General features: G+C 58.7%; 1 protein-coding gene across 2 annotated transcripts in view; it reads left to right on the plus strand.

Annotated features, from left to right (window-relative positions):
* Positions 1 to 16,026, plus strand: part of PRDM15 (PR/SET domain 15) — a 46,679-nt gene that overhangs the window by 26,619 nt on the left and 4,034 nt on the right. For both annotated transcript variants that reach the window (XM_070407159.1, XM_070407158.1), the window contains 12 exons: positions 2,960 to 3,127; positions 4,035 to 4,129; positions 5,125 to 5,256; positions 6,930 to 7,064; positions 7,857 to 8,020; positions 8,820 to 8,899; positions 9,249 to 9,368; positions 9,693 to 9,824; positions 11,336 to 11,419; positions 11,801 to 11,976; positions 13,918 to 13,998; positions 15,447 to 15,656. In XM_070407159.1, coding sequence (XP_070263260.1) covers positions 2,960 to 3,127; positions 4,035 to 4,129; positions 5,125 to 5,256; positions 6,930 to 7,064; positions 7,857 to 8,020; positions 8,820 to 8,899; positions 9,249 to 9,368; positions 9,693 to 9,824; positions 11,336 to 11,419; positions 11,801 to 11,976; positions 13,918 to 13,998; positions 15,447 to 15,656 — 1,577 coding nt within the window. The remainder of the gene's footprint in view (positions 1 to 2,959; positions 3,128 to 4,034; positions 4,130 to 5,124; positions 5,257 to 6,929; positions 7,065 to 7,856; positions 8,021 to 8,819; positions 8,900 to 9,248; positions 9,369 to 9,692; positions 9,825 to 11,335; positions 11,420 to 11,800; positions 11,977 to 13,917; positions 13,999 to 15,446; positions 15,657 to 16,026) is intronic.

The following is a 16,026-nucleotide window of genomic DNA, read 5'->3' on the forward strand; positions in this document are numbered from 1 at the left end:
TGCTCCCCAGATCTGGGGCGGGTCCCCCAGCAGTCTCCATGCTGCACCAGCTGCAGCCGGCCTTAGCCTGGGCTGTTCTGAGTCGGAAGATGCCCGTGTGGCCACTGGCAGATCTGCGTGCCTGCAGGAATGGGGCGCGCTGTCAGGGTGTCAGGAGCATGAGTGGCACCTGTGCAGTGTTTGGTGCGTGACTCAGGGCCCAGGAAGAGGAGGTGTCCTCTGTAGCTGTCTCTGTGGACACAGGTGAAGCAGAAAGTAACAGAAGTCAGAGCCCCAGGTGCTACTAGTGGGTCAAAGTTCTGACAAAGCAGACCTTTCCTTCGTCATGTGGAAGTAACAGCAGCAGCTGAAATGCACCTTCTCTTTTCCCAAGATGCTCTTTCAAAGGGTAGAAGTTTTGGATGGAAAATAAAGGATAAGCCTGGATATGAGCTCATTTGCAAAATGCAGTATTTGCATACTATTATGTTTTTTTATTTATTCACAAAAGAAAATGTGTGTCTTCCATAAACCATTAAGCCAAGAATTTGTCCAATGTGAGGGAGAAGCTTTGAAACCTATAGTCTGCTGGGTTTTTCTCATGCTTCCACTCAGCAGGGCTGGCCCCGGGTGTGACAGGTGTTGGTGTAACTCTTCTGAGTGGTCCCTGAACTGCCCTTGACCATCAGACTGCGCTAGTGAATAGCAAAGGCTCCCATGCAGGTTGGCTCTCCTAGAAATCTGCTGTCTTATCTCTGGTTGACCCTGCACCCACACCCTCACCAGAACCCAACTGGTAGGCATCTGTTCTTAGTGGCTGCATTTTATTAAAACACTAGAGGCCTGGTGCATAAATCGTGCACTGGTGGGGTCCCTCAGCCTGGCTGGTGATCGGGGCCGCAGGAGGTTGGCTGGCCAGGGGGAGGGACTGCGGGAGGTTGGCCGGCTGTGGGAGCGCACTGACCACCAGGGGGCAGCTCCTGCATTGAGCATCTGCCCCCCTGGTGGTCAGTGTGCATCATAGCAACCGGTCGACCTGTTGTTTGGTCATTGAAATAGGCTTTTATATATATGGGTAAATGTAGACCTCAAGGGCACCAGGGTTATTGGTGGAAGAAAGTTATTGTTGGAGCCAGATGCCCATCTGCATTCCTAAACTGGTGTTTGGATGCCACACAGGAAACGCACCCTGAGTGAGGGACGTCCCGAAAGCCCTGCCCGCTCCTTCTACCTGAGTAGGGCAGCCACCCTGAGTGAGGGACGTCCCAACAGCCCTGCTCACTCCCTCTACCTGAGCAGAGGCCACAAATGGGTCAGGAATAGTTACAGGTGATTTCTCACCATATGCTGGAGGGACTTCCTGAGAGAGAAAGCTAAAGCCATGGGCACACTATACCTTCCACACTAGGGGGGTACCTGCCCATGAGGGCAGCTCACCTATGCTATTAGCACCTGCCCAGGAGGGAAGCTCACTTGGGTGGTTTTGCAGGCCTGGAGTGGGTGGGGGTCTCTGTGATCTGATGGGACAGCCCAATAACGGTGTGGCCTCCACAAAGCAGATGCAGATGCCCTTGGTCTGGTGGTCCCATCCCTAAGAAGCCATGCTCAGGGGATTCAGCAGAAGCCCCTGGCGACACAAGCCCAGCGTCCGCGCCCCGACCGCGCGGCGGGAGGGGAGGGGCCTCGGGCCGGAGGCCGGGGTGAGGGACGCTGGCATCGTTGCAGGCTGGGCTGAGGGACCCCCGCCCCCATGCACGAATTTCGTGCACTGAGCCTCTAGTAAAGAATAATGCAGTACATTGTGGTAAAGGAACCAGGTGGACTATTACATAGCCCCTGAAATAAGCATAGTAAGCACACATACTGCATACATGTAAGTGTGTGTACAGGGGATCATGTAGATGCACCTGGGCTGCACATTGGGGTCACCTAACCCCCCGCCTGGACATTTTGGTTGTCACACTGGCTGTGTGTGTGTGTGTGTGTGTGTGTGTGGTGATGCTGCAGGACATTCACAGCACCAGGTCGGCCCCCACAGAGGACAATGTGGCCCACGTGTTGCCAGGACTCAGTCTGAGACCCTGGGTGTGTGGGGGGCAGGGGGTACTTAAACGCACCACGGGCTCCGTGTACAGCACAGTGAGAACCATCAGATTCATGGTAGGAAACAGCAGGGCTGTGTGCAGCCTCAGGGATCTGTGTGTTTGGCAAACGTTTGCTGACTCCAGGAGCAGGTCAGCGGGCTGGAGCCCAGGCCCAGAAACAAGGATGACACGGTGTGTCCTGAGGCCTCCCTCTGAAGGGGGATGCCCCTGTGACCCACTCTGTCATGCCCACCTGCAGGGGGACCCGGCGTGGGCTGGTGCTCCAGGAGGGCTGTGGGCAGTGAGGGCTGCCTTCAGGGCTTGTGTGGAGGACAGACCCCTGGATGGGGGTGGGGTGAGGGGCAGAGCACAGAACAACACAGAGAGGGTCGGGGCCTGTGCTGGGCATGAGGCCCTGGGATCCCTGAGCCAAGGGGAGAGTCCAGGTGGTCCAGGAAAGACAGACAGCTGGAGGGGTGCTAGCGCCATGCAGGTGCCCCATGCCTGCTGCCTGTGCTCACCCAGGGCAGGCCTTCAGGGGATGTCCTGGCGCCTGGAGGGAGAGCGCAGTGGCACAGAGGGAGCAGGTGGGGACTGTCCAGTTCCCGGTGGAGCACTGTGGTTCCTTGGGCGGAATCGTTGAATGCCGTGGGGGAGAGGAGGTGGCGGAGGATGCGGGCTGGGCTGGTGGTGAGAGGAGGCGAGCTAAATCTTAGGAACCAGCCCTCCAGCCTGTGCTTGGACAGTGGCACAGGTGACCCGGCTTCCTGGCCTTGTGGGCCTCACGCATCTCCACCCTTCACCTGCGCCCCTTGCCATTCCCACCGCCTCACCATGGAGCCTGCATCCGATGCCATTGACCTAAAAGCTGCTGTGTCTGCTTGCTTTCTGGACAGATGACAAGACGTTCCAATGTGAGATGTGTTTCAGATTCTTCTCCACCAACAGCAACCTCTCCAAGCACAAGAAGAAGCACGGGGACAAGAAGTTTGCTTGTGAAGTCTGCAACAAGATGTTCTACCGCAAGGACGTCATGCTGGACCACCAGCGGAGGCACCTGGAGGGTGAGTGCCCTGCGCAGGGCAGGCGCCTGAGGGACGGGGGAGGAGTGGGCCGTGTTGTCACAAGCCCTGCCACCACCCAATGGAGTCATCAAGCTGTGGGGATTCAGCCCAGGCAAAGGGAGGAATCTGTAGTGTCAGGTGGGAACTACAGGGACAGTTGGGAATGTCCTAAGTATTCACGAGGGAGAGTGATGGAAACCAGGCTCTCTGTAGGATTGAATGCTATGCAGTCATTAAAAGCTTTTCAAAGAGTTTTTGAGTATTATGGCAAAATGCTCCACATGATAGAGAGTAGGAAGGAAACTGTGAAACTGACGCGGTGAGCTCTCCGCCATGTGCGTGGAGCCTGTCCCAGGCGGAGGCGTTGGGGAGCCCCTGACTGGTTTTCCCTGGCTCCTCCTCTGTGTGCCCCAAGAGGCCCCCGATGCCTGAAAGCCACAAGGATTTTGTTATCAGCTGACCTTGCACCCTGGCCCTAATTCAACTGGTTTAATTTGAAGGATGAGTATTAGCCTCTTTTTCATAAAAAGCCTGCCTGCTTAGAGCCGTCTCCGAGAAGCCTGCCTTTTCCCTGAGCCTTTCCATCGGGCACAGACACCTCTAGGTCGTTCGTTATAATCTTCCACGCTGTAAAGTGGGAAACACTCACTGCCCTCGTATTTCCAAATGTTTCAGATGCAAGAACCCTGTCACCGAACCCGTGGGTGCTGCAGTCTCCTCTCCCCTGGGAGCCTGTAGGAGCAGCGGTTAGCGCTGATGCTCACATCACAGCCCAGGGACGCCCCACTCACTCTTATGTCTCCACACTGTGGGCAGCCGTCTCCCGTCCTCTGAAATGACACTGGGCTGCAGCAGAACTGACTAATATCACGTATTTACCCTCTCGCTTGGGCGGTGGGCCTTTCAGGCGTCAGGCGAGTGAAGAGAGAAGACCTGGAGACCAGCGGGGAAAGCCTGGTCCGCTACAAGAAGGAGCCTTCGGGATGCCCCGTGTGTGGCAAGGTAACGCCGGGCTGCCCCGCAGTCTAACGCACAGCTCACCACTTCCCGCGGTGACGAGTCGGAGCTCTGCCCACTGCAGGTCTGGGGGAAGGTCCGGGGGACATGGACACTCGGGGTGTCCTAAGCTGCAGTGTCCACTCACTCGTGGCCTTGTCATTGTGATCTTTTGCTGTCGAGCCGGGTCTGAGGGAGCTGAGGGATGAGTGTTTGCTCTTTTAAAGCCTTTTTCCTTGTTGGCCACCATCTCCACCTGCGTGCTCACGCTCTCACTCTCTCCTCAGCGTCTCTGTGACGTGTCCTTTGGCAGAGATGGGAGCCGCTCACCGGGGAAGTGGGAGGTCCTGGGGGCTTAATTCTGTCTGCTGGTGCTGGTCTCCCCTGTGGCATTTCTGAGTGACAGCACCCACAACCGCGTGGCCACGGAGGTTCCTGGCATGTTCCCTGAGTGAGCAAAGTGTGACGTCACCCTTATGAGCAGATCCGTTCAGGGTGTGTCAGGCGACTCCTTAGCTTGATCCTAAATGTCCAGCAGTGCACTGCCCACCAGAGCCCCCGGTGCTGTCAGCCCGTGCGGGAGCCACGGAAGTGGGGTGTTCTTCGTGAATGAGCTCCAGGCCTTGGCCCTCCTCCCACGACGAGAATGTGCAGAGGCCCACTGTGTGCCCAGGGCTAGAGAACGTGTCCTTCTCGGTTGCAGAGCACTTACTGCGGGGGCCTTAGGGGTGGCTCCCCAGGGGGCTCCTTGCCCCTATAAGCTAGGGTTGTCGGGGACAGAACCACCAGCCTGGGCTTGGGTAGTTGCTGGGTCTCAGCCACACAGTCCTGTGAGCAGCTGCCAGGCCAGGACAGTGGGGAGCGATGGCCGCAGGGACAGCCAGTGGCAGCAGTGCCAGCATTGTTGCCTTTGCAAGAGGAAACGGAAACTGTTTATGGTTACGGTTTACGCGAAACCGGTGTTGTGAGTGGCGCCTCCACGTCCGCCTCTTCGCCCGCAGGTATTCTCCTGCAGGAGCAACATGAACAAGCACCTGCTGACCCACGGCGACAAGAAGTACACCTGCGAGATCTGCGGCCGCAAGTTCTTCCGTGTGGACGTGCTCAGGGACCACATCCACGTCCACTTCAAGGTGCCCGCCGCGCCGCGCTGTCCCGGTAGCTCACTCGGGGCATGGGGGCCTCGGGCCAGCGTTCTGACCACTGGTCCGCTTGGCCACCCGCCTCTTGTCAGATGCGGCCTCATGACCGTTTGCTGGTCTCAGTCAGCCCCACTGCAGGGCTCCCAGTCCGGTGCCTCCCGCGGGTGGATGGGTGCTGGGGTTTGCTCCCCTTCTCCCTGCCTCGAGGAAAGTGAGGAGTTGGCCGGAGCTGGGGAGGCAGCGAGGACTCGGGGCCATCGGGGCAGAGGAAGTGCAGATGCAGGGAAAACAAAGGGATGGCAGGTGCTGAGGCCCCGATGAAGCTGCGCTCACCCTTGTCACCTGCCTGCCTGCAGCTCAGTGACGGGCAATTCCCAGCTCCAGTGCAGGTTGGGATTTCTCTGGGCAGATGCTGGAGAAAGTGGGGGTGAGGCACGAGTGTGGGAGGCTCCCGGTGCAGGTGCAGAGCCATGTGGGCCAAGCTGGGGAGGAAGGAAGGGCCCCAGGAGGGCGAAGCGCCTCGGGGAGAAGGGCTCGGACCTCCTGGGACCCAGCCATGTCCCAGCCGGGACCTGTGGGTACCAGTTCTGCCACCCCTCTGAGCCTCCACGTTTCTCTCTGTAAAACGGGGCCCCGAGCCCTGCCATGGACAGTGGGTTTCCATGAGCATTAAATTAGACCCGATAGGTGACGGGCCCGCGGGTCTGAGTGCCCATGCCTGTGGTCTGTAAGCAGGTGCTAGTCCTCCTCGGGCAGTTCTTCTCTGAAATAAGGGTGCCCCTCTTTGCTGACGGAAACTAGGGTTCAGTCTGAGTCGATGTGAGAGTCCACAGTAGAAGAAACGGAACGGCGGCCCTTGTTGAAACCTCGTGCTTCAGCCAAGGGCGCGGAGGGAGGGAGAGCGAGCTCTCCAAAGGAGCCCATCCTCTCTGGGTTCCAAGTTTGCTCACTGATGACACGTGGCCCTCAGTGCCATGCGACCGGCAGCCTCTGCCTGAGGATGGGCAGTGGCAGGGAAAGGGGCAGCGCCCTCTGCGGCCGCTGGAAGGAGCTGCTAGACAGCGTGGCGAGCCCTCTTCCCTCCCAGTGGTGGCTGCTGGCTCCTGCCACGCTGCTCCCTCAGCTCCAGGCTCGCCCCCCGGGCTGCTCATGCCCAGTGTTTCTGCCTGCGAGTGACTGCTGGAGTGATCCTTGCAGACTTTTGCAGAAAAGTAAATGGAACTTCAGAAACTTCGGGGCGAGCCCGGTCACATCCACAGGAGGAGGCCTTAGAGACCACTGACCCCACCCCACTGACAGAAGCCACCGTCGAGGCCGGGACGTTAGGTGTTCCCAGGTTCAGGCAGCACCAGGCTCACACCAGGCCCGCGGGAGGGAGTCTGCTGCTCCCTGCCCACCCCTCGGGGTTGGTGCTGCGCATCACAGAATGATCTGAGTGTGAGCAGGGCCTGGTGGGTTTACCGTCAGGGGAGTGGGGTGTGCGGGTGACCCAAGGGAGAGTGTCTGCAGGGGGCCCACACGGGACGCAGCAGGTGGGAGCTCCTAGGACGTCCTGCCCCGCAGAGGCGCTGCCTCTCCACGTGGGTGAGCCCCCTGCTGCCGTGGATAAGTAGCCGGTTAACGCTTTGCCACGCGCGTTAGAAGTCGGGCTCTGGCTTTTGCAGGACATCGCGCTGATGGATGACCACCAAAGGGAAGAGTTCATTGGCAAGATCGGGATCTCCTCAGAGGAGAACGACGACAATTCTGACGAGAGCGCAGACTCGGAGCCTCACAAGTACAGCTGCAAGAGGTGCCAGGTAACCTGCCGCTCAGGAATGTCGGGGAAGGAGGCTCGGAACAGGCTGCGGACCCGACGGGCCCGGGCTCGGTGAGCTGAGTCCCAGGTGGTGGCCCACTTGCAGACAAACTGTCCTGCTGGCTGCCCCAGGTCACTTGGGTTCTCGGGGAGGATGCCTGGTCTCACTACTGTCACACGATCCTTGTGGAACCAGTCTCCCGACTGGCCTGTGTACGGCTGTGTGGCTCACCCGGTGGGATCTGGCTCCCTGGAGGTCGGCCGCATGAGGGGCCTCCCTCCCCGCCTCGGACCAGTGGCTCTTCACCACAGCCTGCCCCATGCGTGGAAGGGGGGCGTGCTCAGAGGGGGTGGTTCTGTCCTCAAAGAGCCCGGGCTCAGCAGCGTGCTGTGTGAAGGCGGTCCCTACACTGGGTCCCCTGCCTAGGAAAGCACAGTTCACTCCTGTCGAGTGCAGGTGCCATGTTCTCTGCGAGCACCAGCCCATGTGCCCATCCTGACACCTGCCGTGAGCCTGTCAGGACCCTTGGGTGTGAGTGAGGTCAGGAAGGTCAGGGGGTGGAGAGGAGGCAGTCAGGCCTGAAGAGGAGTCCGGAGGCCCGGGAGGAGCTGGGGTCCACTCCTCACATCCTCCGCTGCACAGTTTTGCCGGCGTTGCCCCTGCCCGAGGAGTGCCCTCCTCACCTGCCAGGGTGACGGGCTCTCACCAGCGTCCCTGCCTCGTGGTGCGCGGCAGTGCGTGCTGAGCTGCAGCGCCGCACTGGGCGAATGGTGAGCATGTACCTGTCCGCAGCTCACCTTCGGCCGTGGGAAGGAGTACCTGAAGCACATCATGGAGGTGCACAAGGAGAAGGGCTACGGCTGCAGCACCTGCAACCGGCGCTTCGCCCTGAAGGCCACCTACCACGCCCACATGGTCATCCACCGCGAGAACCTGCCGGACCCCAACGTGCAGAAGTGAGGCTCCCGGGGCTGCGGGCTCAGCGCTGGGTGGTGCCTGAGGGAGGTGCCCGAGGGAGGTGCAGAGAAGCGATGCTTGAAGGGGCAAGTCCCTCTGCTCTGCGACCCCACTGGGTCCTCCACCTGTCCTCCACTGGTCCTGCCTCGGCCCCATCCCCTGCCAGGACTCAGCATGAACAGCGCATTACAGGCCTGGGGAGCCACCGGGAGCCCTTTCCCCAGTGATCAGGGTCCCTGAAGGCCAGCTCCCGTCAGGCTGCAGCCGGAACCAGTGCTCTGAGCCTGAGTGGGGGTGGATGGTTGTGGCTGCACTGGCTGCAGTGGCCAGTTCGGTCGCCAGAACAGAGTGCACAGGCCGGAGGTCCGAGATCAAGGTGCCTCCCTCCGACTGTGAGAGCATCTGCCCCAGGCCCCTCTCCTTGGCGTACAGACGGCCTCATCTCCCCGTGTCCGCACATGGTCGTCCCGCTACCCAGGCCTCTGTGCCCACACTTCCCCTTTCATAAGGACACCAGTCACACTGGCTCAGGGCCCATCCAGAGACCTCGTTCCAACTTGGTCACTTGTTAAGCCCTGATCTCCAATACAGTCACGTTCTGGGGAACTGAGGGTCAGGGCTTAAGCGTGGATTTGAATTGGGGGCACATTAAGTTCACGACAGCCTACAGTCCTTGTCTTCTGCCATCTCCATTATGCCTTTTGGTCTCATCTCTTGTTCTCACGGTGCCTAGGAAAGGTGTGCCCGCTGCAGGGTCCCCCCATGTGGGGCCGCCCTGAGGCTTCTGTCTGGTTGCAGGTACATCCACCCCTGCGAGATCTGCGGCCGGATCTTCAACAGCATCGGGAACCTGGAGCGGCATAAACTCATCCACACGGGTAGGTGTTCCTGTCGGGCACAGGGCCCCGGGCTGAAGGGGGTGGACCGCCTTGTCTGTGGGCTTCGTGCGCAGAGCAGTCACACATCGTCTCCCTCGGTGCATTCCTCGGTCCCGCTTCTCATGTCCTGGCCACGGTGTCCGCTCCCAGCACGTCGCTGCCTCATCACCTGCTCCAGGTCCTCGGAGCCTCCTGCCAACGAGCCTAGAGGACGGCCCTGAGGCGGTGGAGGGAGGGGTGGCCCGTGCTTCCGGCTGCGGGGAGGCTGCCTTCCTCCCAGTTACTGCCTTGCCGCCTTAACCACACCTGCGGGTCTTCCAGGAGTGACATGGGGGTGCATTGTTGGTAGGTGTGAAGAGCCATGCCTGCGAGCAGTGTGGGAAGTCCTTCGCCAGGAAGGACATGCTGAAGGAGCACATGCGTGTGCACGACAACATCCGGGAGTACCTGTGCGCCGAGTGCGGGAAAGGTACGGTCCCGGGCGCGCCCACGTGGCGCTGGAACCGGCCTTCAGGGGTGCAGCTGCTCCCTGTTGGTGGGAGAGCCTTTCAGAGCAGAGCCCGCCTTCCCGTCCCTCTTTCCGCTGTCCCTGACACCTGTGCCTGCCCAAGGGTTGGGGTGTGGGCACTGGAGGGGGGTCGGGCACAGGCGCTGGGGGGATCCAGGGCACAGGGGTGGTTAGGGGATCCTGAGCATGGGGAGACGGGTCCAGGGCACGGTCACTGTAGGGGGGTCCAGGGTGCGGCCCGGTGGCGCAGGGGGGTGGCGGGCGCCCACCTGCCTCTGTCCGCAGGCATGAAGACTAAGCACGCGCTGCGCCACCACATGAAGCTGCACAAGGGCATCAAGGAGTACGAGTGCAAGGAGTGCCACCGCAAGTTCGCGCAGAAGGTCAACATGCTCAAGCACTACAAGCGGCACATCGGTGAGTCCTGGCCGGTGCCGGCGTGCGGGCAACCGTTGGGCCTCGTGCGAAACGGCCGGAAGAGCGCCTCACGGGCTGCTTCTCACTGTCCTTGGCTCCCAGCGGGCCGGGTCCGAGCGAGCTCTGCCCTGGGAGGTGCGGGGAAGCAGCGGGCATCTGGGAAGCGTCCCGTCCGTCCCCTAGGCGCCCTGGTTTGTGTCACTGCGCATGCGCACAGGAGTCCAGGCACTGCCAGACTCACCCGCGTGAGTTTGGTGACACTTGCCAGTTCTGCACGGCCCTCGCCCTGCTCAGCCGTTCCCCGTGGGAATGTGTGCCTAGGAAGGGAGCAGGCAGGGTCCCAGAGGTTGTACAGCTGACCTCAGATCCTGGGACGTCTTAAGTGTCTGTCGGCAGGGCAATGGCTAAGTCGTGCAGCCATTAAAAAGAACGCAGCTGTCAGAAGCGATGAGATTCACGGTAGTTGACATAGAGTTTACGGAGGAAAAGCAGCCTCTGCAACATCACATGTGAGCCCGTTTGTAAACAGGGACCTGTGTGTGGGTGGACGTGGGTGTGTGAGGGGGCGCTCAGGTGGACACCAGAACAGAAGGGAGCTGGCCCCTGGTGATGGGATTTGTCTGAGCCGGACATTGCTGGCAGGAGCCTCTCTACCGTGTTCCCTGTCCTCCCTACGATGGCCTTGGGTCCTGCCACTGCCTGGCCCAGCTTCCCTGTGTGCCTCAGCTGTCCGTCCAGGCCACCATGCAGGTCGGCTTGGGTCCCCGCGCACTGGGCTTGCACAGAGTGCGCTGCCCTTGTCTTCCTGGGAAGCGCGCCCCTTACCTGCCTCACCTTCTCCGGGAAGCTTTCTTGCTCCGCCAGGACTGGGTCCCAACCCGCCTCTAGTGCTGCAAACTGTACCATTCCACAATACTGCTCTGCTGTACCAGCCTCCGCGCTCCCCCTGCTGCAGCACCCACTGCCCCTTCGGCCCCTCCTCCAGCCACGATGAGCCCAGGCCCTGTGCCTCCTGGGGGCTTTGTATGTACTCGCAGCACCCAGTTGGTGGGCCCTTCGCTCACTTGTCTTGTTCCATTTTGGAGGAACCTTTGTTTAAGAGGCTTTCTCGCGTCCACATTCTTGCCCAGGTCACAGGCAAGCAGGATGATCGCCCCCAACTGATGGCCTGTGGGGGCACATGGGTAACCGCCTGTTTCATAAGCATGGCGTCTGCCTTCCCTTGTCATGAGCTAATGCAGAATAAAGCTCATTGAGTTGGATTCTGCTCATTGGGAATGACTGGCAATCCCGTGGGCCCCGGGCTGAAACTGACCCTCCATCCTTCCTGAAGCACCTTGCAAAGCCACCTGCAGAGGGCAGAGTTTCCAAGCCTCAGCTCAGTGCCTGTCTCCTGGCAACCTACCTTCCTGCAGCCTCTCCAAGTACCCACTGTGTCAGGGACAGGACTCCCGCTGCGTGTGGCTGAAGCACTGTGGACCATCTGAAGCTAAGTGTGCCTTTTTCTGCAGGGATTAAAGATTTCATGTGTGAATTGTGTGGAAAGACTTTTAGTGAGAGAAACACCATGGAGACCCACAAGCTCATCCACACAGGTAAGCGGGGTGTGGCCTGGAGGAGCGGGGTGGCTGTGTGACCCTGCATTGCAGACTGTTTTAGGGTATCGAGTGCCGTCCTGCCTCAGTGGTGGGCCGTTGCCTCCTAAAAATCAGTCCAGTACAACTTTCAAATATCTATTCTTAAGTTTTCAATCATTGGAGCAATGATGTGGCTCCACACTCAGCGAGGGAAGAGGCCACTGTCCTGCTCACCTCAGGCTGTGCTTGTCCCTTTGGCCTGACCAAGGGACGGTACCAGCAGCACAAGAGGGTGAGGCGCCCTCCTGCCTACCCTGCAGGCTGTGGGACAACCTCACCGATCACCTGTGCTTGTCTTTTCCTCTGTGTGTGTGTGTGTGTGTGTGTGTGCGCATGTAGTGGGCAAGCAGTGGACCTGCTCCGTGTGTGACAAGAAGTACGTCACCGAGTACATGCTGCAGAAGCACGTGCAGCTCACGCATGACAAGGTCGAGGCACAGAGCTGCCAGCTGTGCGGGACCAAGGTGTCCACCAGGGCCTCCATGAGCAGACACATGCGACGCAAGCACCCGGAGGTGAGCATCCTCCTCCCTTCTCCCACCCCCACCCCCGCTGGCCTGGTTCCTCTGCCCTCCGCCTGGTGCGAGCTTCTTTTGATCCGAGACCCCACCACCCTGGCTCAGGGGTCTGTCTCCCTTTGCAGACCCGGAATTCCTCGAGGCCGGGCCTGAGTCTTAGGTTCCCTCCGCACTGCAGCACCTGCATGTGGGAGGGAGGCACTGAATGAACAGAGAGAAGAGTCTTGCTTGTTATTTGCTAAGGTTATAGGTTAATTTTCACTGGAATTACAGCAAGATGAAAGTACAAGCCTGCCCCTTGCCCCACTCTTTCCTTTGAGTGGCTAAGAAAATGTGCAGAGCGGGGCGTGTCCGGGTGGTGTTGGGGGCGATCAGGGTGGCATTGAGGACCCAGAGGGAGAACTTGTAGAAGCAAGAAGACTTGGCTCATCTGGAAGCCTGTTCCAGAGGAAGGCCCAGGGCTCTAATACCTCACTGCGCTTCAAAAAGAAGCAAACTGGAAAGCAAAACCGGGAGGAAATGCAGGCAGCCAGCTCTCAGATCACCACAGGGAAAGGCTCTAAGCAGAAGAGCAACGAAAGATGTCATGAGCAAAAACCTCAGATTTGACTATGTAAGCAACGTAACACTTAGAAGTGACGTAGTTAATGAGCGAGCAAGCTGGCGTGTGCGTGTGAGATGTTACCTTTGTTCACAGACACCGACTTTACTATCAGAGACGATGAGCATTCAGTGTGCACGTGAGAGGAAGTTCGGGAGAGGACTTGCCTCTGGTTAAAGCACAGGAAAAAGCGATCCCCTTCACCGAATCCCAGACACGCAGGCGCTAACGTGCAGGTGCCCCCTCCATCCACGAGTGAGCCAGGAGGTTTCAGATTCAGAGTGAGCGTGCGGGCGGGCGGCGAGGCTGTGCTGTGGAAGGCAGCGGGGCGGTGTCTCCAGTGCTTTATGAATGATTCTTCGGACGCCTCCATGTCAATCCAGGGGAATGGGTTAAATTAGTGATGGTTTAGCAATGTGCTTGGCTCTATAAACAGAGTTCTAAATAAGATTGTAAAGAAGCAGGACGCGCTGTGTGAGCACTACAGCATACGTCCAGCGCGCCGTACCTGTGTCTGCAATACTCGCCTTTATCGTGTGAAGGAGAGGAAGGCAGGAAGCAGTCCACAGCGGTTTTCTCTTGGGGGTGAGGTTATGGTCATTCGGTGTCCTCGGCAGCCTGGGGCCTCCCGAGTGCCGGGTCACCAGCAGTTTGGATGGGGAACACTCACAGACAGGCTTTTTCAGTTTCCCCTGATCGTGTCTAATGTTTCTACAGCGAATTCCCAGTTAGTAGCTCGCCTTCCTTACACCTTTTTGGAGTGTGCATTCGCTCTCTGCATGCGTGTTCCATTGTCTCACATCTGACTTGATTTGCTTAAGTAACCACAGTCCAGGGGCAGCCGGCAGCTGGTGGAAGGGACGTGTGGGCCCCGGGAGGGAGAGAGCACGGCATGGGGGCTGCAGTCAGGCCAGGCAGTGTGGCTCACGGAGAGAAGGTGGGGGCGGAGGTACCCACCTTGGGGCAGGTTAAAAAGTAGTGTTTAAGGTACAAATGTCTCGTTCTTGGTAATTCCTATGGGACATTGATATGAAATAACACGATTCACTGAAATGTCACTTGCTGAAAGCACGTTAGTAGACGAAAAAGGGAGGAAAGACGGTGTCCCCCTCGGCCTGGGTGGGTGGACGTGAAGTGATGCCCAGACAGGGCCAGGGCCACCCTCCATGTCCAAGTTCATTGCAGACACTGGAGGTGAGGGCACATGGCGTGAGGGCAGGACAGGGTGGGTGGGATTCTGGAAGCAGGCTTCCAGGTCAGTGCTGATGGACACATAGACGATGCCCATGACGGAGGAAGGAGAGTCACCCCGGCTCACTGCCCCGGCTCTCCTGCAGGTCCTGGCCGTGAGGATCGACGACCTGGACCACCTCCCAGAGACCACCACCATTGACGCCTCCTCCATCGGCATTGTGCAGGTGAGCACAGAGCGGCCCTGCTGAGGAGGGGGAGTATGGGGACTTCCAGGTACGCAGACACCCTCGGGTGGGGCCTCCAGAACCCAGGCAGGAGTCGGGAGCACTCTGGGAAGCCCCGTGGTCCATGCTTTGTGTCTCACCTTCGTTTCACGCTCCATCTTTTTGGTCAGTCATCTCTCCAAGAGCCTTTTAGCTTCTGTAAGTTTCTAGAACTTTAAGGAATCACTGATGTGACGTGGAGGCTGGTAGGTTTGAAATCTGCAGGGTAGAGGGCAGACTGGAGACCCAGGGCAGGGTTGATGTTGCAACTCGAGTCTGAAGGCCAATGGAGGCAGAATTCCTTTTTCCTTCAGGGCCCTCAGCCTTTTCTCCCAGGGCCTTCACCTGATTGGATGCGGCCCCCACAACATAGAGGGCAGACTGCTTTACTCAGTGTCCACTGACTTGAATGTTCATGTCATCTAAAGTGCATCTGGACTGTGTTTGACCCAACAATTGGCCCCTTACCCCAGCCAAGTTGGTACTTAAAATTAACCATCACAGGTAGTTTCCAGGAAAGCTTAGCATAATTAGGTTACATACGAAAATTCACTTTAAATGTATTAGATGAACCTACTTTTTAAAGGCGTTTTTAGATAATACCTTCATAACAATTTATTATAAAGAGAGCATGTCACACTCTGAGCTATTTTAAAGTCCTATTTCTACCCCTTTTTTTCTGAAATGGTGTTTTGAGCACAGTGCTCAGGTGCCGTTTGGACTGAGTGAGCGTGAGAACGCCTTAGTGCCCCTGAGGCCCACGCCCACCCTGTGAGGGCAGTGCCACCGTGACCAGGCCGGCAGGTTTCCCCTGGGTCTGTCTGCCACTGGAGCGGACCAAGTCTCATGGGATCGCCCCAGAGGCACAGGAGGGTAGAGGGCCGGAGTGGAGTTCCTGGCTGGACAGCCTGCCCAGGGGCCTCAGTGACCGGCCGCGGTGCCCCAGCTCCCAGAGAAGCATGTGGGGCACCATCTGGGTCGCCGTGATGGCTGGGCCTGTTCGCTGTCCCCTGAGGAGATGACCGTCTTGTTCCTGTGGTCAAACCTGTTTTGATCCAGGACATGGGGATGAGAACCTGATGTGAAAACATTTACAGCCTCAGGCCAAGCTCATCAGGACTGAAACAGTGGCTTAAAAATTCTGTTTTTTATGTTTTTGTTTATATTTCACCCCAAAATGTAGCTTTTAAAAATATGACTTGTATGTAATTTCCTCCACTTAACAAAAAGCCCTGAAACTTGCCTCGATCTTTAGAAATAAAGTGATCAGACTGTGGCCACTGTGTTTCCTGCGGCAGCTGAAGGCCCGAGAGCCTCAGCGCTGACCCTGGATGTGTCCCCGGCCCACGCTGGCCATCTGGGCTCACGACCCATTGACCTGCAAGTTGCTGAAACTTCTTTCCCTGCAGCCTGAGCTGAGTCTGGAGCAGGAAGATTTGGCAGAAGGGAAGCCCGTGAAAGCCGCCAGGAGAAGTCACAAGAGGAAGCAGAAGCCGGAGGAGGAGGCAGGGGCACCGGTGCCGGAGGACGCAGCCTTCAGCGAGTACTCGGAGAAGGAGCCCACGTTCACGGGCGCCGTGGGCGACGAGACCGACTCTGCCGTGCAGAGCATCCAGCAGGTGCTGCTTCCTGTGCCGGAGCTGGGGCCCAGTCACCGTGCGGGGGGCAGCTGCCCTGGGCGCCGGGGCAGGGGGAGAGAGAGATTGAGGCGGGTGGGGGCCCACATGTACCCGCTCCCCTCCCTGTCTGTCACGCCTGTGGTGCCGTTTTTCACCTAAGCTCTCCCCCAAAGCGTTTCCCAGTGCAGACCTAGAAATCACACTTGTCCTTGTGAATAGCAGCAGGACACTCTGGATGGTAGGAGAGCCGGCTCCCCTGGTTGGGCATCGGGGGTGTCTAAGAGTGTCTCTTCGTTGTGGAAATGCCCAGTGCACCTGCCGCCCACTCAGGGAGAGTGGACCCTGCAAACCGAAGGAGCCGTCCAAGCGG

The sequence above is a fragment of the Myotis yumanensis genome, unplaced genomic scaffold (assembly GCF_028538775.1).
Source record: "Myotis yumanensis isolate MYYU_CA2020_CCGP unplaced genomic scaffold, mMyoYum1.0.hap1 SCAF_2, whole genome shotgun sequence".
Taxonomy (NCBI): domain Eukaryota; kingdom Metazoa; phylum Chordata; class Mammalia; order Chiroptera; family Vespertilionidae; genus Myotis; species Myotis yumanensis.